The sequence below is a fragment of the Aspergillus luchuensis genome, chromosome 5 (assembly GCF_016861625.1).
Source record: "Aspergillus luchuensis IFO 4308 DNA, chromosome 5, nearly complete sequence".
NCBI lineage: Eukaryota > Fungi > Ascomycota > Eurotiomycetes > Eurotiales > Aspergillaceae > Aspergillus > Aspergillus luchuensis.
In genome coordinates this window covers 862,410-888,670 of record NC_054853.1, presented here as the reverse complement: position 1 = coordinate 888,670, position 26,261 = coordinate 862,410, and the positions used below count along the sequence as shown (strand labels likewise).

Below are 26,261 nucleotides of genomic sequence, written 5' to 3'. Positions count from 1 at the left end.
TTTCCATGAAGAGCGCGTGAGAGCTTGAAACTGCGAGATACCAAAGCGTTTGATATATTTCGCCCTAAAAAATTGGCGGTAAAGGTAATAGCCGTCTCACCACCCTGGCAATTGGGTTCCGCCCAGGCTTCAAGATGTATTGGTCCGTACATATTCTGCGCACCAGCAAGTAAGAACAGGTTCACGAGCATCTGAATTAATAGGGTCTAACAAACATAGCAGACTCACAGGGGAACTATTCATCGCCTCCACATCGGCTCTGGCTAAAGATATAGCACTCAGCATGATTGTTGCTATGGTTAACAGCATATCTGAAAATTGCAAATGTCACTTAAGATAATAAATCATACATTGGGTTACCAGAGAACTACTTATACTACCATACAGAGAGGAAATGAATACATTGTTTTCGCTCGATTGTTCATCTTATTTGCGAGCCTGAAAACGAGCAACAAAACCCAAGAGAGTTATTTGCGGTTGCCATAAAGAAGTCATCCAATATTCGACGGTGGCTAATAAAGTGGCCTGATTAATAAATGATAGATGAACATATATCGCGCGGCAGTCGGATAAAACCCGCAGGATTTTCACCGACAAGCCTTCACTTAGGTCAATACCTGTCTCTATACAGTGCGTCTGCGGACAAACCCGCCTTCAAAGGCCATGGCTACGGGAATATGGTGAATTACAGAGTACATATCTGATGCTACCTTCTGTCAAGAAACGAAGACATCTTCTAAGGGCAATCAGTAAATGCCCGCCTTTCCCAGCCGCCACAGACCGGGAAACCGAAGGGCACCCTCCATGCCTGGGGAGTCTCAGACTCAGCAAGACATCATCTCACAATGGACAGACTTTGGCTCGCGACGATGCTGGCCAGCGTCGCTGCCGCTTTCCTTGTTTTCTCCGAGGACTGTCACGAGCGCATATGCTGCATGGCCCTCAGAATTAGTTTCCATACATGCCCATCACCCACCCCCTGTCAACCTAAGCCCCGATTCTGCGGTGCAGTCGTACATAGTGAGTTGAATAGAAAGCTTTAACCTGCCGTGATCAAAATTGAGGTTGCCAATTCAAGTCAGTCACAGGAAAGCGGTTGTATGTCACCATCAACAACAGGATGCAGCAGTCAGGTTCTCCTACCGGCCCAGAATGCTTCCGCCAAGTATGGAGGATCTCGACGTCAACCGGAAGGTATATAAAGGTCTAAAGGAGTACCCGAGTCTCTGACACGCTTACAATCCTACCAACGGACGCAAGGATGCCAGGCAATTTAAGTTCTTTGAAGCATGCAAAACCGGCTGGAGTCACAAAACATACTATGAGAACTCGGCGTCAAGCCAGAGACGATGTCAGATTGCAGAAGGAGATAAGGGACTTCCAGCACAAAATACTACAACAGGTGGCGCAGGAGCAGGCGCGAGCCGCGGTTGAAAATGGCACACAGCATGATCGGAACAGTGATGAACTCAGAGACTTGTTGAATGAGCTCGACGAAGTAGAAAAGAAGAGGCTACTCTTTCTGCTGAACGCGGCAACCTTGGCCAAGAGCCAGACGGATCCGACATGGACGTTGATCCTGCTGTCCCAAACTTTGCGCAAACCCGCCACGAAAATGTCCCTACAAACGGTGGCGATCTGGCGGTCAAGGCAGAAGATGCTGAAGAGGCTGGAGAAGCGCCTCAGGCCGGTGGTTCGATAACCCCCCAATCGACAGGGACAGCGAATCCGCCAATCCAGTCGACCAAACCACGAGGTCAATCAGACCAAATGCCAGCAATACAGGTCGACGACGACGACGATGACGACGGCGTACTGGTGGACATGCAGTCTTTGTCCATATCTACGGATGGTGTTGCGGACGCGTGGTGCAGAGAGCGAGGAACGAAAGCACTCGTGCGCCTTGGGCCAAAGCGGTATCCTAAGTATGTGGTCCGGCCAGGTGAATGGTACAGCACCGGAAACCTCCAGAAGGTGTCTGATGCCGAGTCGCGGTTCACTTCCATTAAGACGAAAGATAAAACAGGCAAAATACAACGGCTCTACGGCAAAGCAAACATAGCATGGTATGACGGAGTGGCTATTGTGGGCAACGGCGTGGTCACTTCCTCTTTACGAGCGCCCACCACTTACGTCAAGATGAAATGGAAGGACATCAGGGAAGAGCATGCACACCTATGCAGGAATGGGAAGAACTGGACATCGCGAAGACCGACCTGGGTAAGATAGTCGGCAAAGATATCGCGAACGAGGTAATCAGACGGCTCTGGGATGTCCAGGAGAAACGCCATGCTGAGCGGAAAGACAGTCAAATGGGGCGGCGATCTGTGGACCGTTCCCCGACACCTTGTCCTCTTGACGTGTATCAGGAGATTCGCAAGGTCCGAGCACCGGAGGCCCACAGAGGCCCGACAGTCAAGCGCGAGGAAAGGCCCTCAGTTATGCCAGGGCCATACCCCAAGGAAGCGATTCCACTAGCTTCTGGAGTCCAGACATCTAGCCACTCCCCTCCACCAGCTGCAGGCTCACCAACCCCGGGGGCTACAGAAGCTGCGGAGGCTAGTGGTAGTGCTGCACATAGCCATGGGCAAGACAGATCCGGTAACCCAGACGCTGACGAGCAGAAGCCCAAGACCTTCAGCGAGCGCCAATATCTGGAGAACATGAAACAGGACCTAGGTCTTGAGAGCCTCAGAAACGAAGACTTGGGGCAGTATATGGAACAAATGGCCTTGGTCAGAGCTAAGTTTGATGTGTATCGGGGAGAAATGGAGAGGCAGGGCTACGTGCTGGTGCATTGAGGAGGTAGACGACTGATCAGCGGCCATTGCTGGCGATGGTACCGCATGAGTGAACCCCAAGTTGCTTAGTTTTCCTCGTTTCGTTTAGACCTGCGCACAGGACAGTTTAGCTATCATCAAGGCTTTTACACGATTAGAAAGAATGCGAATTATGGTCTAGTATGCACTGTCAAAGTTTTAGGGACCATATTTTCCGGTAGCAGCCCTCCGTATTCGTGTCTCCTCGCACATAGCCTCGTTCGTTAGAGGAGTGATTTGGAAGTACAATCCTATGTCTGAGAATCGATGCTTTCCCAATCTGCGGACATTGTAGCAGTAGGCGTAAGATTATAGGTAGCAATGCCTAAGGGAAAGAATCGCGCCTCAGATGCAAACGCCGAACGGACATATATGGCCCACTGCCCGGCCAGTGACCTGCAGTGTTGCTTGCCCAAAACCCGTCTGACCACTGTGCATTTTCTCCTAAATACAGTCGTTGTTGTTGTTGAGTCATACGCTGACCCCTCACTTTAAGTTGGAAACCTGGGCTGAGGTACAAGTGTGATGATATTTTCACTATCGATGGATGTAAGTATAGCTATTTATAGCTGTAGAGTCGCCTTGTCTGGCCTCACCGCATATCCTGATCAGGCTACCAGATGTAGCCTGTCAGATCTATGTAAGATACACATCACAATCGGATATCACATCGTATCATCTGACCTGGGATTCAACTTTTTAGGAGATATGCAGGTATCAACTATAGCTATCTCTCGATACATCTTTTCACCGTAAACTATTACTTTCCTGACGAATTTGGAGCCTCGACGAGGCCTGTGGTGGCCTTCTCGCCTGGTGTTTCGTTCTGCAGTCCCTCTGACTGCTGTTTTGGTCGATCTCTTAGACAAAATAACGAGAAAAATAATGTTAAACAGAACACGCGGAGAAATGGGAGCAGAAAATGAATTAAGGAGATTCAGGGATCACTCGAGGAGATGTTTCCCAGGAACTCATTCATTTTGACCCCAGGTTGTCTTTGATGTGCGTTTATGATGGGGTCGCGGCCAAGTCAGGCAACAGTCTTCTGCATCTGACTGCGTTTCCACCAGAAATCGCGAGTGCTGGTAGTGCTGAATTCAGAGATTTTGACAATGACTGTAATGCGGAAGCGGTTTTATTGCGGCTTGGATTGACCGAACGCTTTCTTCTTGTCTTTTCGTTCGAATGGTGACGGTTTGTTGTGAAACCGATGGTAGATATCTTTGTGAGTGTAGGCTTGTGGGTGGGGGGGGTAGAGGGGGGTACATTAATGGGCTTCGATGTTGATTGTGTGGAAGTAGGGCGTTGGTCGGTTTGAGATGTCGATTGCCGAGGAGTAGCGGGTTGTTTAAGGACCGAGGCGAATGTTGGTTGCTAACTGTGGGTAGCGGAAGGATTGGGTGGCGGTGGTGGTCGGGGTTGTACTGAGCCGGCTGGGCGTGTCTGTAGGCTGGGTGTGGCCGGTTGTGGTTCGGTATAGGGGCCGTTGCTTGGAGTTGGGCACTCCACGGGTAGAGGAGCCGGTGGTGCTGACTGAGGCGCTGGTTGTCGATTTGATTCGGGTATGGTATTTTGAGGAGTTGGGTTTGGTGATGGGAGCGTGTTGGAGATAGGAGGGTTCGGCGGTAGACTGTTAATAGCCACTGGGGGAGGATTGCAGGGTCTGGGTGGGTTACCGCCAGCGGATTCTGGCTGCTGTATATATATATTCTTTCTTTTCTATCTCTTTTTCTTTTTCTTTCCCTTTTTCTTTTCGTTTCCCTTTTTTTTTTTTAAAAAAAAAATAAACACCTAACCAGATTAGAAGGACATGAGTTATCTTGAGAAGTTGATGCCCTGTACTCTTACACTTCCGAGCTGCTCGCAGCGCGACGCGAGTCCTTCATACCTCTTTCACGTGAGATATCAGTATGCATGACATCTGTAGTCTCATTACGCACGAGAGCCGAAGCAGGCAGATGTAGTTGCGCCGTCATTCCCAGTAGAGCCACCCTGACGCTGCAGTGGACGCAACAAACAGAATACAGGCAATCGTCAGAAGAGGCGGGTTTTGGATCGTGTTGAGAACGGCCTGTCCCACGTGGTCCTTCCCGAGAACGTCCTGGACTTGACCAGATCTCTGCAGCGCCGTAAAGGTCCTCGGGACTATCAGATACCCTGCGAGTAAGGTCCAGTGGGCGACCCCAGCAATGACGTTGTACATTCAAGGCATGTCATCCACCTCCAGAAGCGTCTGCGTATACCGGGTCTGGACGGCAAAGGGGACCAGGACCTGAGACTGGGACGCGATCGAGCTTGCGCTAGGACACCAGATGAGGCTCCAATAACGTGCCGCAGAGTGTCTGGCAAAGGGGTTGGTGTACCGGTAAAGGAGGAATGAGTTTTAAAAGAAACAGTGAGGGTAATTAGGGAATTGCTCCCCAGTCCCAAGAGAACCACGTCACGGTATGAGGATCTCATGGCCTTCAAGAAGTGTTGGGTTTTATTAGTTGGTTGGTTCATCAAACACAGCAATAACAACAACTCTTTCTCTGACATGGACATTCTCCACCACGGCAGCATCGCTCGATATATACGCATTCCAATTATCGAATGCTATTCCTTGGGGCCACTTCCTAACTCGACCCGCTATCATCCAACAATGGGTCAACCTTCTTTCCGCCTCCTCCGCTTGGAATACCACACCATATATAACAGGACACCGGTCCAAGGGAACTTCTCCCGGCACCTAGCCAACTTCCTCTACTGTCTAGATGTCTACGCCCCTCCAAAAAAATATCAAAATCCAATACCACTATTCCTATTTTCACGACGACGATGATGATACCCTTTATTCCGCCACAGCTGATCATATCCCCTTCTTCGCTATATACAACTTTCTTATTCTTCGCTATATACAACTTTCTTACACTTCCTCAACATCATCACTCTTCGGGCGCGAGCCAACCGCGACCTTCAGCCTCCTCAGACGCACACGCCATTTATATTTATCAATCAATTTATCTGGTCAGATTAGCAGCAGAAACATGACAGCAAAATCATGTCCATCTCTTGTCCATCCAGATGCGCCGTTGCGGTCTTTCACGATCGGAAACGTCTCGGTTAGTGCTGTAAGGCTGCGCGGGCTAAGACACTTTGGCAAGACGCTACGACATGTAGCATTCTGTGGCGTGCTGTTGACTGCTGCGGGAGTTGGCGGGGCTAGTTCTTTTGGAGGTGAATATGTGTGGGTATGAGAGAAACGGCCGAGATAGAGACGGCTGGGTGTTGGTGCTTAGCTCTAAGGTCGTTACAGCACGGTACTAGGATCTCAGGGCATTGAATATGTGCGTTGCTGCCATTGAGGGGAATAGGAATATGATCAGGGATGAAGCGTTTTCACGGGTTGTGGATCCCTTTGGAGAGGGTATTGTATGCTAGGAGGTGATTGGTGTTGATCTTGCTGGGCATATCTCTTGCGTTTGAATCATCTTGACTCATCTTATCTCTTTGAATACTATGTTTCTGTATCCTATATGAAGGTGCCTAAAAGCCGATAAGTCTTTAGGTTATATGGCAGCTGCTTCGTCATCTTTATCACCAATGACTGCCTCATGCGAACAATCTCCATATTCGTCACCACCAACATATTGAAAACTGTCCTCAATGATGAGAAGTTCATCTATCATAAATGCACGGACACGGATATGGCTATGGGATGGGCTGGCGAATCGCAAGTGGAATTCCAAACCAGGCTCAGGCTCAGACTTGGAAACATCCGTGGCCACGGGCTTTGGAAGGAAGAAACAATGATTTGGACATGTTGTATCCGGAGAAGGATTTTAGTCAAATACCTTAGCGCTGTGTGAACAGAGATGGGGTATCTAACTCTTATACAATTAGTCTGGTCCAACTTGATTCTGAAATTGTGTTCTTTTCATAAGGATATCTTCTTTTTTCCCTTGTATGTCATTTGATTCTCCAATCTCTCAGACCTAGATTGTCAAGTAGTACACTGTGTATATACGGGGTACATGATAGTAAATGCATGTTATGGGACAAATACTTAACATACCAGAGACTTAACTCTAATAAGATCTTAGCAGAGTAGACACTTCATACCGAGTATTCGCCCAGAATAATACCATCCGTCTACGACTTCGTATACGCAAAGCTACTAACCTCTATCGTTTTGTATCTATCATTTTCCCATTTTTCACTTGCTACTTTTCCAAGCCATGTCTGCTATACACATCTAACACAGTCATGCTCATCACGAAATACTATAGAGTCGGCCTCCAATCACTCGAAATCCGGTTCAATATCACTGACACCGTCAAACCCCTCGTCCATAGCATCCGGGTTCAAGTTCGCAGCATCCGGCGCAATGCCGTCTTTATATTTATCCTTGTCGTGAGACACTGTCCGCCAGCCGGAGGGCTGGGACTGGTCTTTGATATACTCGGACATGGGGAACTGAATATTAATGTTAGTTCTGCACGTTTATAAGAAGTATATGATATGGGGGATGATGGCATACGTAATAATCGTTCTTCTTCATGGTCACTACCCACGGCACATTATCGAAGGTCACTGCCCGTAGGCGGAAATATGTGTTGTCGGGGATTTTGGTCACTTCTTCGGAGAAGCGGTCCAGGTTCGGGGTTGGGATGCCGTTTACGGCGGTGATGAAGTTGGTTGGGGCCAAGCCGTATTGGTAGGAGGGGGATCCGCGACTCTGTAGAATGGATGGGTGATTAGTGACTTAGATAGCAGTGGTAAAGGGGGAGAGGGCATACTCTTGCGCTGACGTAGACTTCGCTGTGCAGCTTGGAAATCTGCTGACGGACCGCATGGTGCGGTTTCTGCAACACAGCACCACAGAACACGACCGCATGGTCAGTCTCTAGGTCCTCTGTTGGGACAGTCGGCACCTGAATACGCATTTCTTGACCATTTCGGACAATCAGGGCTTTCAGCATATCCTTCTCGTACATGATATCCAACTCCGAGACGCGGGTGATCAGCTGTCCGTCCAAGGTCAGGATAATATCGCCTTCCTCAAACGTGTCGGCCACCGAGTTGAACCCAGGCGGTGGGCAACCGACCTTGCGCACCATGAAGAGCTGATGCCGCGATGGGTTATCTTGCGTCACCTTCTCAATCCATTCCTCCGACACGCCCATGATACGAGCTTGACTCATCTGGACCACGTAGCTCTCCATGTTCAAAATCCGCAATTTCGGCATCTCTCCGTGCTGCACCTTCAACAGGACAGGAAGAAGAGATGGAGTCGCAAATCCTAGATGGTATTCCACATCCTTATGCGAATTAGACGTGCGTTCTCCAAGATAGTTCAACCACAATGCCTGCACCACTCCATCCTCGCCAATCAGGACACCGTTGGAACACTGCCCGCTAAGTCCGGTGTCTACAGTGATGGCGTCCAGATTGATCGCGCGGTAGCGCGGTGCGGACACGTTGGCTGGAATAGAAACGGTGGTGATATCGGTTACGGCGGTTTTGGCCACGACAATCCGGGAATTTTGGTTGAATCCCACGAAGATCGTGTCCTGTCCCTGCTTGATGTAGTCGGTGGCGAGTTTGGCACTCTGAACCGGCGCCTGTACCAGGCTTGGGTCGTACTGGATGATGCTGTAGTTCTGGAGCGGATGCAGGAAAACTACTTTAGCGTTCACGATGATGGAGTCGGCCACCTTGACGTTGATGTCGCAGAGGTCGTACGGCACAATCGCTCGCGACACAACCACCAAACCCTTCTCTGCATCGACGACCAATCCGAACCCGGTCTTCTTGGACTGGGGGTAGCCGTCCAGCTTCAGGGGCATTGTATAGGATACTCGTACGAAGCTGCGCACAATGTCGGCCGCAGCAGGCTGGCTAACACCATCGAGTCGAATGAAATCAGCTTTCCTCGGAACAGGAGGAAGAGCCGGGATAGGATCCGCAAGGTCCGAAAAGTCCCACAGACCGGTGTCGTCGTTGCGCACAGCCAGTCGCATTTTCAGGTGCCAGTGTCGATCGATATAGACGATGCTGGTGCCTCGGGTGTGGAGATCGCGAATATGCCGATACGAGATGGCCACGCGCGAACGATCGGGGATCGTTCGCATCACCTCCACGAACTCATCCAGATTGCGCGTGGGCCGCTTGTCCACCGAGTCGATGATCCATCCTGACAGGGTGTTTTCCAGTTTGAAGGAGCCGGCAGCCTCGCAGACATAGACACCGCGAGTAGCAATGGCATACAGCCGCGACTGCTGATACGACAGGTTATGGAACGTGCCTCCAGCCACCGTCACGAACCGGTCGGGCGTGATGGCATGCAGGTCACCAACCTGGCACTCAATCTCCACATTCTGACCGCCTCTTTGAACCAGCAGATGCACTTTCTGCCCAACACTCGAATCCAGAATGTCATCCAACCGGATGAATTGGGTGAGAAGCTCCCCGTTGACCTGCAGGAGCACGTCTCCTTCCTCGAGCTTTCCGTCCACCGGGCCTTCAGGCAGGATGATCTCGGCCACTAGCATGTTAGTTTCCATGGGCGCTGCTTTACGCACGGTCGCCTCCAACTCAGGCGTCAAGCCCAACCGACGACACTCGTCGAACGGCTTCAGGATCCACTGCGTCTGGATCGTTCCACGCGTGACAGGCTCTCTGCGACGGATGCATTCCAGTGCGCGTAGCGGTCGGTCCAGAGGGAGGAAGTAGTCCGTCGCTGCACCGTCTGCACGACCACCGGCCTGCAGAGCAATCGCATGGCCATCAATGTTAACTACAGGACTGCCGGAACTTCCACCGCTAGCTGCTGCGGCGGCCTGGATGTAATTCGTATTAAAGTCACTGTAGCCATCGCCGTATTCAGGCGCGTTTCTATCCAGCCGACTAATGACACCAGACAGAATACTCAATTTTTCTCCTGCGTCATTACCCACGACGCGAATCTCTGATCCCACTTTAGCTGCATCCGGCTGCAGTTTCAGCTCCCTCAATTTCATATATCGAATGGCCTTCGGTTCGAATTTCAAAATTCCAAAGTCGTGTACAGGGTCCCGATACACAGGACGAACGTCGCACTAGTAACCAATTCAAATCAGCATCGCTGTCACAAGGCGATCCACATGTGGGATGTACAACATACTTCCTCATGATTATCAAAGATGCAGTATCCCCAAAAAGGTCCCGGGCAAACCACGTGTCGGTTTGTCAATATGTATCCATTATCTGCATCTACCACAAACCCAGTAGCCTGACTACTCATGGACAGCTCGGTGTCGAAGGAGCATGTCTGACAGAAGTGGATAGACACAACGCTCTTCACAACCTCCTCTAAGGTAGCTTGCCATTCCGGCGAGTTAGCCTGAGCAGGCCCTACAGGCAGCAGATGACGCGCATCTTCATCATCCTCCACATCGTATACAGTTCCATTGGCAGGAGTTGAATCCCCAGGAGTCGATGCGCTCGATTCGGGGCGAAGGTGCTTTACGGGCCGTTCAGCGGGTGTGGTGATAGAGCTGCACTTGCGCTTGGCGCCTGCGTCTCCATTCAAATCCATCTGGTCGGTACGGAGACGTGGCGGAAACTGATGTGTTGCCCGTTGAGGGGAAAATCGGAAAGGTCACGACGAATTGACTTCAAACGCTGTTCTCTGAATGTGTCAACAAGATATCGTGTCGCGAAGTTTATCTTCCGTGGGCGAGAATGTTCGGATTAGGGGAAGTTGTAGCCTCATCTCCAGCAAAAGGAAGACCTCTGAATTGACTCCACCGCGGTTCATACGGACTTCGAACATAGAATAAATTCCCTAATTCAATCCCTAGTGGGGGAGACGAATGGTACTTCATCCCACTTATAGGGGTGTTGCGGCTCTCTGGTTCTGGTTCTACTGCTTCCAGATCCGGCTCCGGTTCCGGCTCTGATCCAGGCCCCTAGTCTTGTGTTGCGGATATCTCTCAATCAGTCACGCTCCATTTAAGTTGAAGCTTACCTAGTTCTCTTGTGGCACGTTCCGGTCTACTCACCATCTATATCAGAGTAGTTGTTAATTCCGTCACTTTTCCAGTAGGGCGTAGTATAACTTCCCTTGTAACCAAACTCACAAAAAGCGATGAAAGTCTCCTTCTCAACGACATCTATTGCATCAACAGTATAATGCCATGGTGTGGTCAAGAGCTTTATTCTTAAATTGCTAAAGTCAGTGTAAGTTTCACGAAGTCAAATCTATCTATATGAGTGAATTAAACTAGGGTCTAAGTCTGATTCCATGGATGGTGTGGGTGTGGTTCTTGAAATTGGACACGCTAGATGGAACGAAGTCAATATTCTTCAGCCTACATAGTCCGCATTTGCGAAATCCCGAGTCAAATGCTGCAAGCTCTTGCTCATGAATCCTTTCCACGTGGTCCCAGAGCTTGTTTGTTTTGCTCTTTCGCTTCGTGCGGTCAGCAGGTGAGAGGCGCGTGTCCGAAAGGCAAAATGGGCATTGCAGTGGGTCGAAATTTTCGACGACACAGGCAGATGAAGGGTTCGCTGCCTGCGGTTTTGATATGGTCACTGACTGCTTACCCCGCCGAGGGCTCTCCTTCCGGTCTTGCCATCGGACCAGAAGGCGGATGTACCTCAATCGTCGAAGATGAGCTTCTTCGTCTGTTTTGCTAGGAGTTGAATAGCAGAGCAGATCAACGAGCTCCTTGCGCTCGAGGATTTGGTAGGTCCGGGCCACATGAGGCTGTAGTTTAGCCTCAGGAGAGGTCCGACCGAGCTCGTACTGTTGGTTGAAAATAGCCGTGTCTGTCTTCCTGAAGTGCCTTCGGCGATTCCTCTCCTCTCCTCCTCTCGGAGCCTCGTAAGTGTACTGTTGAGCCTGGCATCTGCACGTTTCTTCCGCTCACCAATCTCGGTGTCTGCGGCATCCTTCACACGTTTATAGCCCTGGCTGCGAATTTCCGCAGTCAATGCGCGACAGACTCTTCGAAGACGACAGACCTCTGGGTCTGTAGTGATTTTCTTAGCCTGGGTAGCCGTCAATCCAATAGTTACGGTTTTATCTGCCAGCAAGATCGCTGATCTCAGCTCACGTTGAACGACCTCGTTCGATGGGCGTTTGTGAAACGCTGCCGCTGTGTCAAAATCGACTATCTCATTGAGGTAGTATTTCACGGCATTAGATTCGTTATCCGCTCCATCCTCGATCCGCGACTTGATCACGGATCGAGGATGGAGCGCTGTCTAAGTCGATGTTCATATAAGCCATAAAGAATAAGCAGTACCAAAGGTGGTCTTACTATTGATGGCATTAATTGCACCGCGCCGGAACATCTTCTGTGTAAGGTTACGTTCCTGGCCACTTCGCACTCCAATCCGTTTGACATATCGGCTCCAGGTCTTGGACTTCAGAGGGCACGAATCAGATGTCCTGTAGCCCTGGGGGGTACGTTCAGGCTCACGGAAAACCGACACATCCAGCTTTTCTCTCTTTATCTTCAGCTGGATGCCCTTTCGATGATCAGGAATTGGTACTGTGTATATATGGGACACATCTTGAATAGTAGCCTCGAAGATATCATCATGTATTGCCAGCGCCAGAAGCTGTGATAACACATCGAATATCAAATTATCCTCGTGCTTGATAACGTATCTCTTCCTAGTGATTAGGTAAGGACGTGGCACCACCTCACTATCACGTGGCTCGATGACTTACAGCCGAAACTTCCTTCCTTCCCCTTTAGTATGCAGGATGGACACAATGGCGGCTAAGATATGGCGACGTCCAGGCACTGGGTTACGAACAATATAGAACTCCACGTGCCGCCAAAGAATAGTGCCCGTCTCCTCATTCCCGTTAAGGTACCCGTCATCTGTGACACTGGAACAGTCCGACTGGTGATCGCTGTCGCTCGCCGTATCGACTTCCGAGTCAGAGTACGAGCTCGTCTCGGATATCGAGCCTCCTTTTGCATGATCGTCGTTTTGCATGTTGATTTTGGTGCCTGAATCACACTGGGCCTCCTCGATGGAAGACAAAGGCGTTCTAACCTTAGCTGACGTGTCTACAGGTGGTACCAAAGTGCCGTCTGCCTGAAATTGAAGGCGGTGTCTCCTGTCAAAAAAAGATACGGCTCGACTGGCAGAGATGCAGGACAGATTGAGCCCCGAGAGGGCGTAGAGACGCTGCTTTTCGTCCGCGAACACCGAATCGCAATGCACAAGATGGGACACAAGATACTGCAAAAGATCCTCCGACTGGTCCGTCGGCTTTGGCAGTGGGTGCTTACGCAAAGCCATTCTCGAACTGACAATATTCATTTACTAGGGCTTGCCATTAGATAGATCTCATGAATAGGTACTTGGAGACCATCACCTACGTTGAGGCAACCTCTCCTCATATCTGCATCCATCTCCCGGCGGTTTTTCAAAGAGTATAGCCTCTTCAAAGTTCTCTAGTAGTTGGCAAGCGCGCTGTGGGCTTTGATAGACCCTTTGAAGTTTCTTTCGATCCAGTCGAACCATGATTTGACGTCTGCTGAAGTCATGTTTTTTAGGAGATCGTCCGGGTCCAGGCATGCCTCGGTGCAGAATCTATCGACAACAGGAGTAAGTAATACCGTGAAAAAACTAGAGATTTAGCTAACCGAACGATACCTCACCCATTTCCCTCTCACTGATGCCGCAGAAACATTGTAAAATAAAAATAATTAATATTATTATAATTTCAATACTAGATAAAGCTCTTGATAACTAAACATAATTTAATTATATAGTAAATTTATCATAGAACAACCTAGGGGAGTTGTACACACAAGGCCAAAAAGACCATCATTACCCGCAGCTACCTGCGGACCCCTAGAATCCTGCTTATATAGACATGTATACACGGGAGTAGGTGGTTGCTACCACCAGTCTATTACACTATCTCCCTCTCATTTGTGATAGAATAACCTAGCCATCATGGTAAAAACCATCGGGGTGACTTATTATAGTGGTTATGAGAGTCATGAGGTCATCGATAGTGGTTCTACCCCTTCCCGACACCTATAAGTTGCCGATTCCTTTGCAGGAGGCTACTGATCCCTCAAGGATCAGTCTATTTCGTGGATACAGGCTACCTTTCTTATTATCAGACGAATCTATGGTGTTTAGTGGTCAATTCCTTACCTAGTCGACAGGCTTTCTACCCTGACAAGTAGATCCTATCACAAAATTATAAAATAGATTAAGTTATATCAAATTTTATAATCAGTATTATAACAGACGGCAAGCGGGGCGCCAGAAACGGCTCCCATTGAACCGCCGTTCTGCGCGCCGCCACCGCCTGTCACATGCGGAAATGACACTGCCCCTTACGGTCCAGTGCGGTCCGTTTTGAGTATCGCGCCCACTTCTCGCCGCTTTTGCGCCTGCGCCTGTCGCCCATGCCTCCCGCACGATCTATATAAGTCCGGCACCTCTCGCTCGAAAGACGACGCACTTTCCCTTCCCCTTTCTCCTCTGTCTTCTGCCTCAGCCAGAGCACTGCCCCTCCCAGACTTGCCGTGTTACCCGAATATTTACCTTCTAAGGTATGGCGCTGTGCGCTTCCCCTCTTTCTCGCCCGTCTTTCGGCTACGCCGAATGGCTTACGAATTCTTGGAAAGGAATGTCCAGCCGTCACTTCATCAATGTCTGAGTCATGAGCTATTTCCGTCTTACCCGGTCAGATGTCCTCTCGTCTATCGGATTCCTTTTGCATGCTGAATCTGTGAAAAAAAAAAAAAAATGGCCACTTGCGGCGCGCTCGTGCATGCGTCTAACTGGTAAGTATAGATGTCTTGTCTCTTCCAATCGCATGTTAATCTTTGAGTCCAGCATCGTCCCCATGGCTCCCTCACCTATGATGCTTCGAGACTCCGGGTAGGGTGGGCATTCTCTGGCCTATCGGTCTAGTTGCTTCTCGTCGAGTCTACAAGCCAGGGGGCCAGCTAGTTCACCTGGCCTAGGTTGCATGTCATCTCATCCAGCAACGCGTGCTTTCGGCCCACCGGGATTAAGACCGTTCGATGTGTGGTCTGGCCTTCACAACCTGCCAATGGCAAAATTGCCGCATCTATATCCGTAGTTTGTGTGTAATAACCGGGGCTTCACATACGAGGCTTGGAGGCAACATGCTAGCCATGATTGGCTTGGAGCTCTCAATTCCAGCGCTCGTTCGAGGATCCTGGTTGAGGGTAGATACGTCAGCTGGAGCGGGCGAGATTTCAAGATGAGAAGTTTCTCAGCTCAGCGTACTTTCCACTGCGCAAGGCCTTCGTTGAGAGAACATATAAGGATGCGTGATGGTCGCAGTGTTACTGTTCGATTTCTCATCAGCTGCATAACTCCCCTATCACTTGACACGCTCCTCACACCGGATCCCTTTCCCAATTTCGTCTGCACTTTCCTCTCTTCATTGACCATACCCCCTCTCTTCATTTCCGAGTCTGAGTATTCAGAGTCAACCCTGCCAAAAGAACCCGATATCCCTGTTTATTGCAAAATGTTGTCTACATTCCACACTGAAAACTTCAAGCCATGGGCTTTCCCTCCTTCCAAACGAACACCTCCCACGAAATGCCCTTCTCCCACCCAATCTGCACCTCCCACACGATCCCCTCTTCCCAAGCAACATCTGCCTTCCAAGTTACCTCGTTCACACAGTTCATGTAACAAGAAGTCTGCCCTCAAGCTTTGTGATGAATCCCGCCCACGAATTTTGCCATTGCCCAAGCATCCACTCCCGGCGCGGCCGCCAGACAATGCTTGCGTACCTACAAGTGCAAAAGGCGACTCATCCACATTCTCTGGCTCACAATATCCACCACGGCAGTCACCTATACTGTTATCAGACACGATACCTGATGCACAGCACCTAGAGAAAAAGCCCGCGCGATCTGTAGAGGATTGTGAGGCTGACGTGTCAGGTTCAGTCACTTTGTCGGAAGGTCAAGACACCACAAATAGTCTGACTGACGCACCCGCCCCTCAAGTCGTCGCCTCATCGCCCAGCACGCTCGATTCGGAGCACAGCTCGCCGTTGTCTGATGTACGCAATGGACATTCCAGTTGACCCGTTTATTCTCGCCAACGACGGAGATTGGATGATTGGAGAATTGCAGTCCATGTACCCGGAAAACCAGTTCACCGCATTGCAGACGAGTTGTCCGTATCCTGACCCTCCCATCGCTCTGTGCGACACAAGTGTTTACACCCCCGGTTCCAACGCGCAGGCCGAAAGGCAGGATAGCAGTTCTCGATCGGTCAGCCCACACGACCAAGGACATACGCCAATCTCATATGACTACGCCGAAGCTAACGTTCCGTCGCGCGATAGCCCGCCGGAGCCCTCCACCGGCAGTCAGCGGTCGAAACTAGGCAAGCGAAAACCGCAACGGTCGGATGAACTGCCATCAAAACGGGCTCGACATACTATATCCGGCCCAAAGGAAGATACATCGTATTCAGCACTTCGTACTCATTATTTGACTGCATCCCTCGACGAACAGCTGCAGTTTCTCAGTTGGCTATTCCAAGGCGCAGCATCGCGCAGCTCCGTTGAATCGGATCCAGAAACATCGACGGAAAAAGATGAGAGGCCAGCAGGTGAGATGGATCATCCATCCAGTCGCCTTGAGCACCGTGGAGCCTCCAGGAGAGGCAAGAAGTGGTCCGATAAGGAGAAGGCCTTCTTGCAGGAGCTAAGAAGTGATAAGAGCAAATCCTGGTCAGAAGTGGCCAGAGAGTTCTCGATGGAATTTCCGGGCAGAAGTAGGGGCTCGATGCAGGTACAGTGGTCTACAAAGTGGAAGACTTAACGGTCGGTCGGTTTGCGCAAGAAACTGTATCTGGTTGACGCATTTTCTATCACTCAACTGCCGCTGTGAGCGCGGTGAAAATTGGATTTTCGGTTCGACTATGTCTAGACCTTGAGCGTACGGAGCGTAAAGTACGGCATGAGTTTGAGGTGGTACAAGGAAAAGATAGAATTTTGAGCAGCTGTTTTCATATCCCGTCTTGAATCTCCCCGATGGAAACGAAAGGATCGTATAGTTTGTACTAGGAGACGCTTCTCCTTTCAAATAACTTATTCATGATTAGTCAGATCAACAGGTAGTCTCACGACGCATTTCAGGGTTATGCTGGCAGAATATCAACCGGTGCATGTTCCCATTAAACCCAGCAGAATAAGAAGCGGTGTTCCGGCAGAAGTTCGCACGGTAGGGAAGTGATCTTTATAAACAAAATGCCAGCAGAATACTAAGCGGTGCATGCGGCTACAATTATATCGGCAGAAAATCACACGAGAACCACGCTGGCAGAATATTGAGCGGTGCATGGCGCCTACAATAATGAAGGCGGAAAGCGATTCACACATTATCTGGCATTTTACGCTCCAGGAAGTAGCCAACAAGTGATGTCATGTAAGGTTCAATTGTCCTTTTTGGATGCGGTTTGTATACATTCGCCCGAAAATTATTACTTGTTAAGCTGTGCTGAAGATCGTCTAAGTATAGCTGCCCAACGCTGTGATCGGAGCCTACAGATTAATCAGTGGACGAACAATCTAATCACGTGATCATATCCATTTTGACGACTGTTGCCTAGGCCTTCATCATTGTATCATTCCTATTGATCCCTTCTGTCTGCGGGCGGAAGAATGGATGCACCTATGTATTTACTCCTTTGCAATCAAAGGAGACATATACTGCTTACGTATCCAGTACAACAAGCGAGTACTCCACCGCCTAACTCATCCTGGATCAACATGAGCAGGGGCCCCTGACTGATAAGGAAAGGATATCCCTATCACGTAATTATGACTAGTCATGAACGCCACGACTATAGATCCTTTTTTCTCCTGGTAACGGAAATAGTGGCTTTTACTACTTGAGGTTACTGCGCCTACCTCTGCCGTGAATATGGCATAACTTAAGCGATCGGAGAAGACGTGAATATTCCAGCTCGAGCTTCAAGCCGTCGCGGGCGCCACGGGCGTCCCTATCCTAAAGAGTATAGCCGTGAAACCAGGGTTGATTTTGACAAACGCGTATAGTAAAACGAGATCCATAACGACCAAGATGTATTATCGATAATCTACTTCCTTGTCTCCTGGATTACTCTCTTGGATGACTGCCGCTGTGATCATTGGACCTGATCTCCTGACTGCCATAATTCTTGGTGTACACGAACGTCCGATAAGGCAAGGATTTGAAGACGGATCAGAGCATCTACTTGTCTGCGGTCTAGCTCGTGAACCAGATAATCTTTAGAAATACCAGTTGTAGAGACAGTCTCAATACAGTCACATGCGAAGTAGATGGAGATAACCCCCAATCTGCAGCCTGTCAGTACAGGAATTCCGAATGTCACATCATGCACTTACACCCAATGAACGCAATCGCAGAATTCCCTGGGTCGCTTCACAAACGGAACCCACAGGTTTTTCATTAGGTCATCGATTGGGGGTTGGGCGTCCTTGATGCGAAACCCGATGGAACTGATGACCTCTGGAAGAGGGCTCCGTGAGTAGCGAATTACATTTTTTGACAGATCGGCGTTGATGCATTGACCGGATTGGCTTAATGTGATGACCCAGTGAGACAGGCAGTATTCCCTTGAAATGAGCTTAGCCTCGATCAAGCCCTCGCCCATTGTACTTCGGACCGTCGTGTCCTGGTCCACGGTATCTTGGTACATAGTACCCATTGTGAAAGTCAGGACACCTTTGTTATGGAAAAGCCTCAATATCCCCGCCTGATCCTCCGGTATACTGGACTGAAGTAGTAACAGATCACTACAACTAGAACGAGTATATACCAACCGAAATGCAGGAAGAATAGTAGATAAGCGAGTTCTTCCAGCGTCATAAATTAAGCGAGCCCTGGTAATGAAACAAGTCGTCAGATGAAACACCCAAGAATAACCTGGACAAGTACGAAGGACGCATCAAGGCGATATGATATCACTTACTTGAGTTGACATCAAAAGGTGGCAGAGGCGGCGTCGTGTTGCAGGAGTACAGAGGCTTACCCTTGCCGTCCTCGTCGAGATTGGAAATCAGACACTTCCAGAGACTCCAAATAATATGGTGGTAGATTTTGATTGTAGATTGCACTGGCTTCCCTGTAGGGGTTCCTGACTTTTTGAAGCGTAGGAGCTGGATACTCTGGGTCTGTGTCCCAAGGCAGAACAAAAGAATCCGGACGGACCTCATCCACAGCTTGCTCTCGTTTTAGGAAAGTCTTCAACCAATGGCAGAGTGTCTCGGAGAATGATGTCCACCAGGCACATATGATATCAAAGAGTGTATTCAGAGCCATGGACTGGAAAGCTTCGTATCAGACCTCGAGGAGGCGAGCTGGAAGTATTTATGTCTTCACACTGTACCATTGCATTTCAGACATCCTAAAACTGTCTGTCCTTCTGTATCCACACAATGTCATGCTTGCCCCTAATGTTCCTCAAGTGGTATACAGCTCAATCTGTTATTGACATGCCGTTCTTTACCCCAAAAAAACAGGTGATTGGCCGCGCAAAATATTCTTCCAGATAAAGTTAGGCGCCGAATCACGCTTTCAGGCATCAGCCTGCTTCCCCGCACTTTCCTCACCGATAAAAGACAGTTTCTTTACGCCTTCCTGACAGTTTCCCTACACCTTCCCGACAGTTTCCCTACACCTTCCCGACAGTTTCCCTACACCTTCCTGACAGTACCCTCCCTGACAGTTTTCTTACAAAAGTATTTCGTACAGCTACTCCAACGACGCTGATTTTGAGATATGGCAGCTAGGCACAGGAGTTTACTCTTGCCTGAGGCCCTCGGTAATCTTAGGAGGTTTTCGAACTACATTCAACGCCGCGAAGCTTTAAAGCCGCACCAGGAAAGACGATTGAAGGAGGGGTTCACTGTGCTGTATAAAGTACCAGATAAGCAGAAGGCATACCGTGATTTCCTATTCAAAATCCAAAACTTATGCGGTAATGAGGGAGACGCCATGGTGGCCTTGTGCATTCTCGGTCTCGGGAAAAATACGATTAAGAGATTCAAAGAAGATCTCTATACAAACTTGCCTTATGAGATTGCTTCAATGAAGGAAGACTTGTGGAATGGTATTTTAAATCGCATCAGCAGAAAGTATGTCGAAGGTTGGTTGGCTCTTTCCACCTTTGGTTCCACATCTGACGGGCATAGACCTATCCACTGCTCATATAGAGAGAGCCACGGATACCTCCCAATCCAAAAATTTGGATACTTCAGAACACCCGCCAGGTGATTCACATTCTCTACAAGTAGTTCACTGGGCTACGCTGACATCATAAAGTTGGGAGTGGTGCCCATTCTCAGGCTTTGACCGTCAGTAAGTGTCCGTGGAGATTCGCGTCACTAGATAAATATTTACAGGCCATAGACACGGCGCCTCATCCTCCGTCAGGTCCACGTCACGGCTCTGTGTCGTTAGACGTTCGCGTTAGAGACCTCGCCAACTTCCTCCTAGAATATCAGAAATCGGACAGGACCCTCCATATGGAGTGTCCCTTATCTGGGGACCCTTTGCCTTCTATTTGTATTTCCTTTGATCAATTTGCAGAGTCGACAGCTAGGATAGAATTCTCTCAACCCCTGGCCACTGTTTTCATCCAATATGTAATGCAGCTCCAACACCATTGAAGAAATCATTCGTGTTTAGCTTTGAAAAACCGGACTGTCGGTTCACCAAGGAACATGCATGTTTGGCCTTCTTTCACTGCAACAATAACCCAGCCGCTTTCGTCAGGCCCTGTGATCACGTTTGGTACAGGATGCGAAGTCCCGGGCCCTGTGACTCTCACAGCCCCCTCCGCTCCCCTTCTATGCACTAATACAGCGCATACCGACTTATCTGCAGTTGTGAAGGACGGGGGCTGAGACACAGTTTTGTCGATAACTACGTCTTTCGAGACCTATTAAATTATTAGCATTGTTTCGCTGCGCTCCATCCAAACGAACCGAACCAATTCACAAGCTGCCCTCTCCAACTCTTCGTCGCTCGGAGACAGCGAGTCAACTGACTCGACTTGGCTTCCAAAGGACATTCTTGTCTTTGTTCTCAAAGGAAAGATACAATGTGTCCGAAATTCGATATTTAGTACAACGTAGGGATGTCCATAGACTGTATTAATAGGAACGTCGAGATGCGTGCAAAGCGCACACAGGCTGTTTCGGGATGGGATATTAGTTAGTAACAATTATCAGGATAGGTAAGACAAACAAACCTTTTCCTTAACAGAAATAGGTCGGCTTGAAGGAAGCCAGGTGAAATGCAGAAGGTCTTCGCTCATCATCGCGAAGGGACTCCACGTTGCCGTCCACAGAAATTATGAGTAGCTGAGTGGGGTTATGTTATGTGATCTTGATCGCCTGATTACTAAATTTTGGGCAGCCATCCGGTAGGTCGGCAATAGTGTTCTTCCATATGGATGCCAAATCGTGACGGAAAGTCTGAATGAAGATGGGCGAGACAGCTCAAGCGCGCATAGAAATAATTTTTTCTCGTACTCCTTTATCTCATTCCGATTACATTATATTACCTTAGAAAAGATAGTTAATCATAACTACGGAGGCGTGTTTCTAAAGTCATTAACATGACCTGTCACATTACAGTGTCTTGGCAGTAATGCATAGTAATCAATACATACGTAATCTTTCATGTGACGCATGATCTATAGTCACGTGCTGGAGTATAAGGTGTTTGTGCATGGTCATGCGATGCATAATGTGATCTGTATTTCCGCAAAATAACTGGCGCATGATAATGACCTTGGGAACACACCTCCATAAAGTCACCTCAAATTGTATAGGTCGATTATGAAATTGGAGTGGGCCCCGTGTGTCCGCCTGACGCCTTTTCACCGGTTTCCTCAAAGTTTCCTGACACTTTCCTGACACTTTCCTGACACTTTCCTGATAATCTGCAGCCTGTTTCTCGACTTCGCTGGATCAGCCATCGGTGACTTGCGTCCACTGGTTGAGGAGGAGGACCGCTACCGAATTTCGCCATTGTCCCCGCGAACTTTCAAGACCGACTTGTTTGCACTGGGCTGTCTGATCTAGGAGATCTCCACAGGGAGTCGTCCATACAACGAGATCGAAGATACCGAAGAAGTGGAAAGGCTTTACAATGCACGGGTATTTCCAAATATTGATGGTCTCAAACACCAGTCCTTCATCTACAAATGCTGGATTTCTCAATACTCTGACGTGAGCAAACTTCGGGGCGATTTCAACCATTGTACGAGCCTAGAACGTTGCCGAGAAATGCCTGTAGCACTGTGGGAGTGCTTAAGGTCAACTCTACGCGAGCAGCCATCTATTACAACAGCGCTAGGTATTATTGGTATCGGCTTTGTTTGCTTTTGGATCAATTGGAAGCGAAAGTAGGTGAGAATGTGGTAACCTTTCGAATTTCATGCTTGCATGTATAAGAAGTCACTTATCCATATATGCGGCTGAAATTGATACCGTTTGAAAGCTCTCTTTGTTCATCTACAAGTCCTTGGATGGTGACCTGCTTCCTGGGCGCGTTTTATATGGGGATACAGCGACACTCACGAGAACACTTCCGAGCTGCCCGACTCCCAATCATTTCTACAAAGAGCTGAGGGCAGTTATCGTTAGAAGGCACAGGATGATTGGGCCGATATTCGTGTATATGGATTCGTTTGGCATCAAGGATCACCAGCTGATCGTACTCGTGGATTTTATGTATGCACTAGCACCCCAGTCAGGCTTCGTCTAGTCGTCTCGTGTCCTATAATAAGAGCTGCTTGTCCAGAACAAAAAGCAGATGCAAACTTTCCTAGCTCCTAGAGAGGAAAAAAAAAAAAAAAAAAAAAGAAGTTGACTGTAGTTTCCCACTAGCCTAGACCAACAATGGAGAAATGAAATGTTCTTTGCATGGGTATAGGAGTACTTTAAACCCCTTAATACCCACAAGAGTAAGCGCACCAGTCGTCTCTACTTTTACAACTTAGCTCTGCAGAATGGCCAGCCTGCAAATGCAAAACCGGACCCTTTTAAGGATTATTGAAAATTCCAAGATTAGATCGCTATGCCCCCAGTGTCTCAAAGGCTTTCCCCGCTCAGACGCCCTATACGAACATTTTCGACGAACCAGCGACAAAATACATGATGGTCTTGACATGAGGAGCACCGACTTCGGCCGGTTTTTTTCCTGCTACCAAGTAGCTCTTAGGGCCTCTATCCTCCCAGCGCAACTCCAGTTTGGCGCCAAATGCTTCGAGTACCGGTTCATTGTCGAACATTATGGAGAAGGCGACGAGAATCGCCAGAGTATATGTCAAACAAACAACACCAATACTGGCGCCAGTGAGTAGATCGGTTGCTTCTACGGAATCCTCAAATTAATTCCATTGTACCCTACAGCATATTCTTGGACGGATACTACTGCCCCATCTTCGGACACGAACTATATTCCGAATGATTTTGGCAGTAATCCCATGGGATGGAGCGGCAACGAGCGCCAGGACTGATATGGGTGATGCTTAAAACCCGTGGACTTCCAGATTCCAATATGGCAGTTCCTGGCCGTATTATTGGGTGATGTATTCGTTGTGACGGTTAGCGGGGCGCCAGAAACGGCTCCCATGGAACCGCCGTTCTGCTCACCACCACCGCCTGTCACATACGGAAATACAACTGCCAGTTACGGTATAGTGCGGTCCGTTTTGGGCATCGCGCCGCTTCTCGCCGCTTTTGCGTCCTTCGCCTGCCGCCTCAAGTCTCCCGCACGATCTATATAAGTCCGGCACCTCTCCCTCGAAAGACGACGCACTTTCTCTTCTTTGTTCCCCTCTTTCTCGCCCCCCTTTCGGCTACGCCGAATCGCCCACGAATGCCTGGAAAGGAATGTTCAGCCGTCACTTCGTCCATGTCTGAGTTTCTGAGCTATCTCCGTTCTTCCCGGTCAGGCGCGCTCTCACCTGTGGGTGTCTTTTGCATGCTGAATCCGTGAAATCATGGCCATTTGCAGCGCGCTCGTGCATGCAATTAACTGGTAAGTATGGATGTCTTGTCTTGTTCAATCGCTTGTTAATCTTTGAGTCCAGCATTGCCCCATGGCTCCTTCGTTGTATGTTGGTTGGAGCTTCCAGGCAGTGAGTGTATTCTGTGGTCTACCGGACTAGTTCCACCTGGTCGAGTTGCATGTCATCCCATCCATCAGCGCGTGCTTTCGACCCACCGCGATTGATGCCGTTCGACGTGTGGTCTGGCCTTTACAACCTGCCAATGGCAAAATTGCCGCATCCTTATCCGTAGTCTGTGTGTGACAACCGGGGCTTCACATACGAGGCTTGGAGGCAACATGCTAGCCACGATTGGCTGGGGGCTCTCAATTCCGGCGCTTGTTCGACGATCCTGATTAAGGGTGGATACGTCAGCTGGAGCGGAAGAGATTGCAAGGTGAGAGTCTTTTCAGCTCGGCGTACTCTCCACTGCGCAAGACCTCGTTGAGAGGATATATAAGGATGCGCGAAGGTCGCATTGTTACTATTCGATTTTCTCATCAGCTGCACAATTCCCCTATCACTTGACCCTCTCCTCACACCAGATCCCTTCCCCAATTCCTGTCTGCACTTCCCTCCCTTCATTTACCATACCCCCGAACTTCATTTCCGGGTCCGAATATTCACAGAGCCAACCCTGCCAAAAGATCCCAATATTCCCGTTTCTTGCAATATGTTGTCTACATTTCACATTGGAAACTTCAGGCCATGGGCTTTCCCTCCTCCCACAAAATCTCCCTCTCCCACACCATACCCTCCTCCCGCACGATTCCCTATTCCCAAGCAACATCCGCCTTCCGATTTTCCGCGTTCACACAGTCCGTGTAACAAGTCTTCTGCTATCAAGCTTTGTGATGAACCCCGGCCACGAACTTTGCCATTGCCCAAGCATCCACTCCCGGCGCGGCCGCCAGCCGATGCTTGCGTAAACACGAGTGCAAAAGGCGCCCCATACACATTCTCTGGCTCCTAACTTTCACCACCGCAGTCGCCTATACCGTAATCTGACACTTTACCTGATGAGCGACACCCAGAAACGCCCGAGCGATCTGTGGAGGATCGTGAAATTGGTGTGTCAGATTCGATCACGCTGTGGGATGGTCAAAATGCCACGGTTAGTCTGAGTGAGGCGCTCACCCTTCCAGTCATCGCCTCGTCGCCCAGCACGCTCAATTCGGAGCACAGCCCGCCGTTGTCTGCTAAGCACAATGACATTCCAATTGACCCGGTTATTCTCGCCGACGACGGATCGTGGATGATTGGAGAATTGCAGTCCATGCAGCCGAAAAATCATTTCCTTGGATCGGAGATGAGTTTTCCGTATCCTGACACCCCCGTCGCTCTGTGAGACACATCTTTTTACCACACAGACTTCAACACACAGGCGGAAAGGCAGGATAGCGATCTTCGATCGGTTGGCCCCCACGGCCAAGGCCATACGCAAACACCACATGACGACGCCGAAGCCAACGTACCGTCACGCGTTATCCCGCCGGAGCCCTCCACTAGCAGTCAACGGTCGAAACTACGCAAGCGAAAACCGCAACCGTCGAGTAAACAGCCGTCAAAGCGGGCTCGCCATCCTATATCCGGCTCAGAGGAAAACACGTCGCTTGATCTTGATGCCCTTCTTGCTATTTATTTTTCTGCACCCTTCGGCGTACGTGTGCAATTTTGCAATTGGATGTGCGCAAATATAACATCACGCGCCTTCGATAAACCGGACACAGAAACGTCGGAGGACAAAGCCGAGAAGCCAGCAGGTGAGATGGATCATCCATCTGGTCGCCTTGGGCACCATGGAGCTTCCAGGAGAGGCAAGAAGTGGTCCTCTGAAGAGGAGAAATTCCCGAGGGAGCTAAAAAATGATAAGAATAGACCCTGGTCAGACGTGGTCAGATTGTTCTCTAACCGATACCCGGGCAGAAGTAGTGGCTCGATTCAGGTACATTGGTCTACAAAGCAGGACACTTAGCGGTCGGCGAGTTTGCACAAGGAACTGTATCTGGTTGACAGGTTTTTCATCACTCGACTATCGCTCTAAAGTCGAGGCCGCGGTCAGTCGAAATAGGGCTTCTTGCGGGACTGGAGCATGCAGCTTCAACCATAAGCCTATGTTTGTAAAAATTACGTTGACTAGTACGAGACGGTCGATATCCCTAATGTTAGTGCTCAATTGTCCTCGACCATTTTGCCGAAGGCAACAACGCCAATAGGTAGACCAAGATGTAATTGCCAGTAATAGATGCGCCCATTCTCGACTGTTCTGCTTCTGTTTCTTTTGACGCTTATTTGTTGGGCTCATGTCTTTATCGCAGCACAAAATCTGGGTTTTCGGTTCGAATGTGTCTAAACTTTGAGGGT

General features: G+C 49.3%; 11 protein-coding genes across 11 annotated transcripts; 5 read left to right on the top strand and 6 right to left on the bottom strand.

Moving 5' to 3' along the window:
* Positions 1-1,566: 1,566 nt before the first annotated feature.
* AKAW2_50314A (uncharacterized protein) lies at positions 1,567-2,229 on the top strand (the record flags this gene model as incomplete). The annotated part of the gene is made up of 1 exon (XM_041690119.1): positions 1,567-2,229. One exon carries the CDS (start codon positions 1,567-1,569, stop codon positions 2,227-2,229), a length of 663 nt encoding a protein of 220 aa, XP_041543735.1.
* An 83-nt stretch (positions 2,230-2,312) lies between these two features.
* Positions 2,313-2,801, top strand: AKAW2_50313A (uncharacterized protein; the record flags this gene model as incomplete). Its single annotated transcript, XM_041690118.1, has 1 exon — positions 2,313-2,801. The coding sequence occupies one exon, from the start codon at positions 2,313-2,315 to the stop codon at positions 2,799-2,801; it is 489 nt and encodes a 162-aa protein (XP_041543734.1).
* A 4,299-nt stretch (positions 2,802-7,100) lies between these two features.
* On the bottom strand, positions 7,101-10,377 carry AKAW2_50312S (uncharacterized protein; the record flags this gene model as incomplete). Its single annotated transcript, XM_041690117.1, has 4 exons — positions 7,101-7,274; positions 7,339-7,536; positions 7,598-9,898; positions 9,964-10,377. 4 exons carry the CDS (start codon positions 10,375-10,377, stop codon positions 7,101-7,103), a joined length of 3,087 nt encoding a protein of 1,028 aa, XP_041543733.1.
* A 1,064-nt stretch (positions 10,378-11,441) lies between these two features.
* On the bottom strand, positions 11,442-12,118 carry AKAW2_50311S (uncharacterized protein; the record flags this gene model as incomplete). Its single annotated transcript, XM_041690116.1, has 2 exons — positions 11,442-12,050; positions 12,107-12,118. The coding sequence occupies 2 exons, from the start codon at positions 12,116-12,118 to the stop codon at positions 11,442-11,444; spliced, it is 621 nt and encodes a 206-aa protein (XP_041543732.1).
* A 35-nt stretch (positions 12,119-12,153) lies between these two features.
* Positions 12,154-13,127, bottom strand: AKAW2_50310S (uncharacterized protein; the record flags this gene model as incomplete). Its single annotated transcript, XM_041690115.1, has 3 exons — positions 12,154-12,212; positions 12,269-12,465; positions 12,523-13,127. 3 exons carry the CDS (start codon positions 13,125-13,127, stop codon positions 12,154-12,156), a joined length of 861 nt encoding a protein of 286 aa, XP_041543731.1.
* A 2,759-nt stretch (positions 13,128-15,886) lies between these two features.
* Positions 15,887-16,648, top strand: AKAW2_50309A (uncharacterized protein; the record flags this gene model as incomplete). The annotated part of the gene is made up of 1 exon (XM_041690114.1): positions 15,887-16,648. One exon carries the CDS (start codon positions 15,887-15,889, stop codon positions 16,646-16,648), a length of 762 nt encoding a protein of 253 aa, XP_041543730.1.
* Positions 16,649-17,975: 1,327 nt separating this feature from the next.
* Positions 17,976-18,539, bottom strand: AKAW2_50308S (uncharacterized protein; the record flags this gene model as incomplete). The annotated part of the gene is made up of 2 exons (XM_041690112.1): positions 17,976-18,168; positions 18,217-18,539. The coding sequence occupies 2 exons, from the start codon at positions 18,537-18,539 to the stop codon at positions 17,976-17,978; spliced, it is 516 nt and encodes a 171-aa protein (XP_041543729.1).
* A 1,073-nt stretch (positions 18,540-19,612) lies between these two features.
* Positions 19,613-20,306, top strand: AKAW2_50306A (uncharacterized protein; the record flags this gene model as incomplete). Its single annotated transcript, XM_041690111.1, has 4 exons — positions 19,613-19,968; positions 20,026-20,103; positions 20,156-20,191; positions 20,243-20,306. 4 exons carry the CDS (start codon positions 19,613-19,615, stop codon positions 20,304-20,306), a joined length of 534 nt encoding a protein of 177 aa, XP_041543728.1.
* A 201-nt stretch (positions 20,307-20,507) lies between these two features.
* AKAW2_50307S (uncharacterized protein) lies at positions 20,508-20,906 on the bottom strand (the record flags this gene model as incomplete). Its single annotated transcript, XM_041690110.1, has 2 exons — positions 20,508-20,774; positions 20,826-20,906. 2 exons carry the CDS (start codon positions 20,904-20,906, stop codon positions 20,508-20,510), a joined length of 348 nt encoding a protein of 115 aa, XP_041543727.1.
* Positions 20,907-21,810: 904 nt separating this feature from the next.
* Positions 21,811-22,101, bottom strand: AKAW2_50305S (uncharacterized protein; the record flags this gene model as incomplete). The annotated part of the gene is made up of 1 exon (XM_041690109.1): positions 21,811-22,101. One exon carries the CDS (start codon positions 22,099-22,101, stop codon positions 21,811-21,813), a length of 291 nt encoding a protein of 96 aa, XP_041543726.1.
* A 752-nt stretch (positions 22,102-22,853) lies between these two features.
* Positions 22,854-23,363, top strand: AKAW2_50304A (uncharacterized protein; the record flags this gene model as incomplete). Its single annotated transcript, XM_041690108.1, has 2 exons — positions 22,854-23,199; positions 23,257-23,363. 2 exons carry the CDS (start codon positions 22,854-22,856, stop codon positions 23,361-23,363), a joined length of 453 nt encoding a protein of 150 aa, XP_041543725.1.
* Between the last annotated feature and the right edge of the window lie 2,898 nt (positions 23,364-26,261).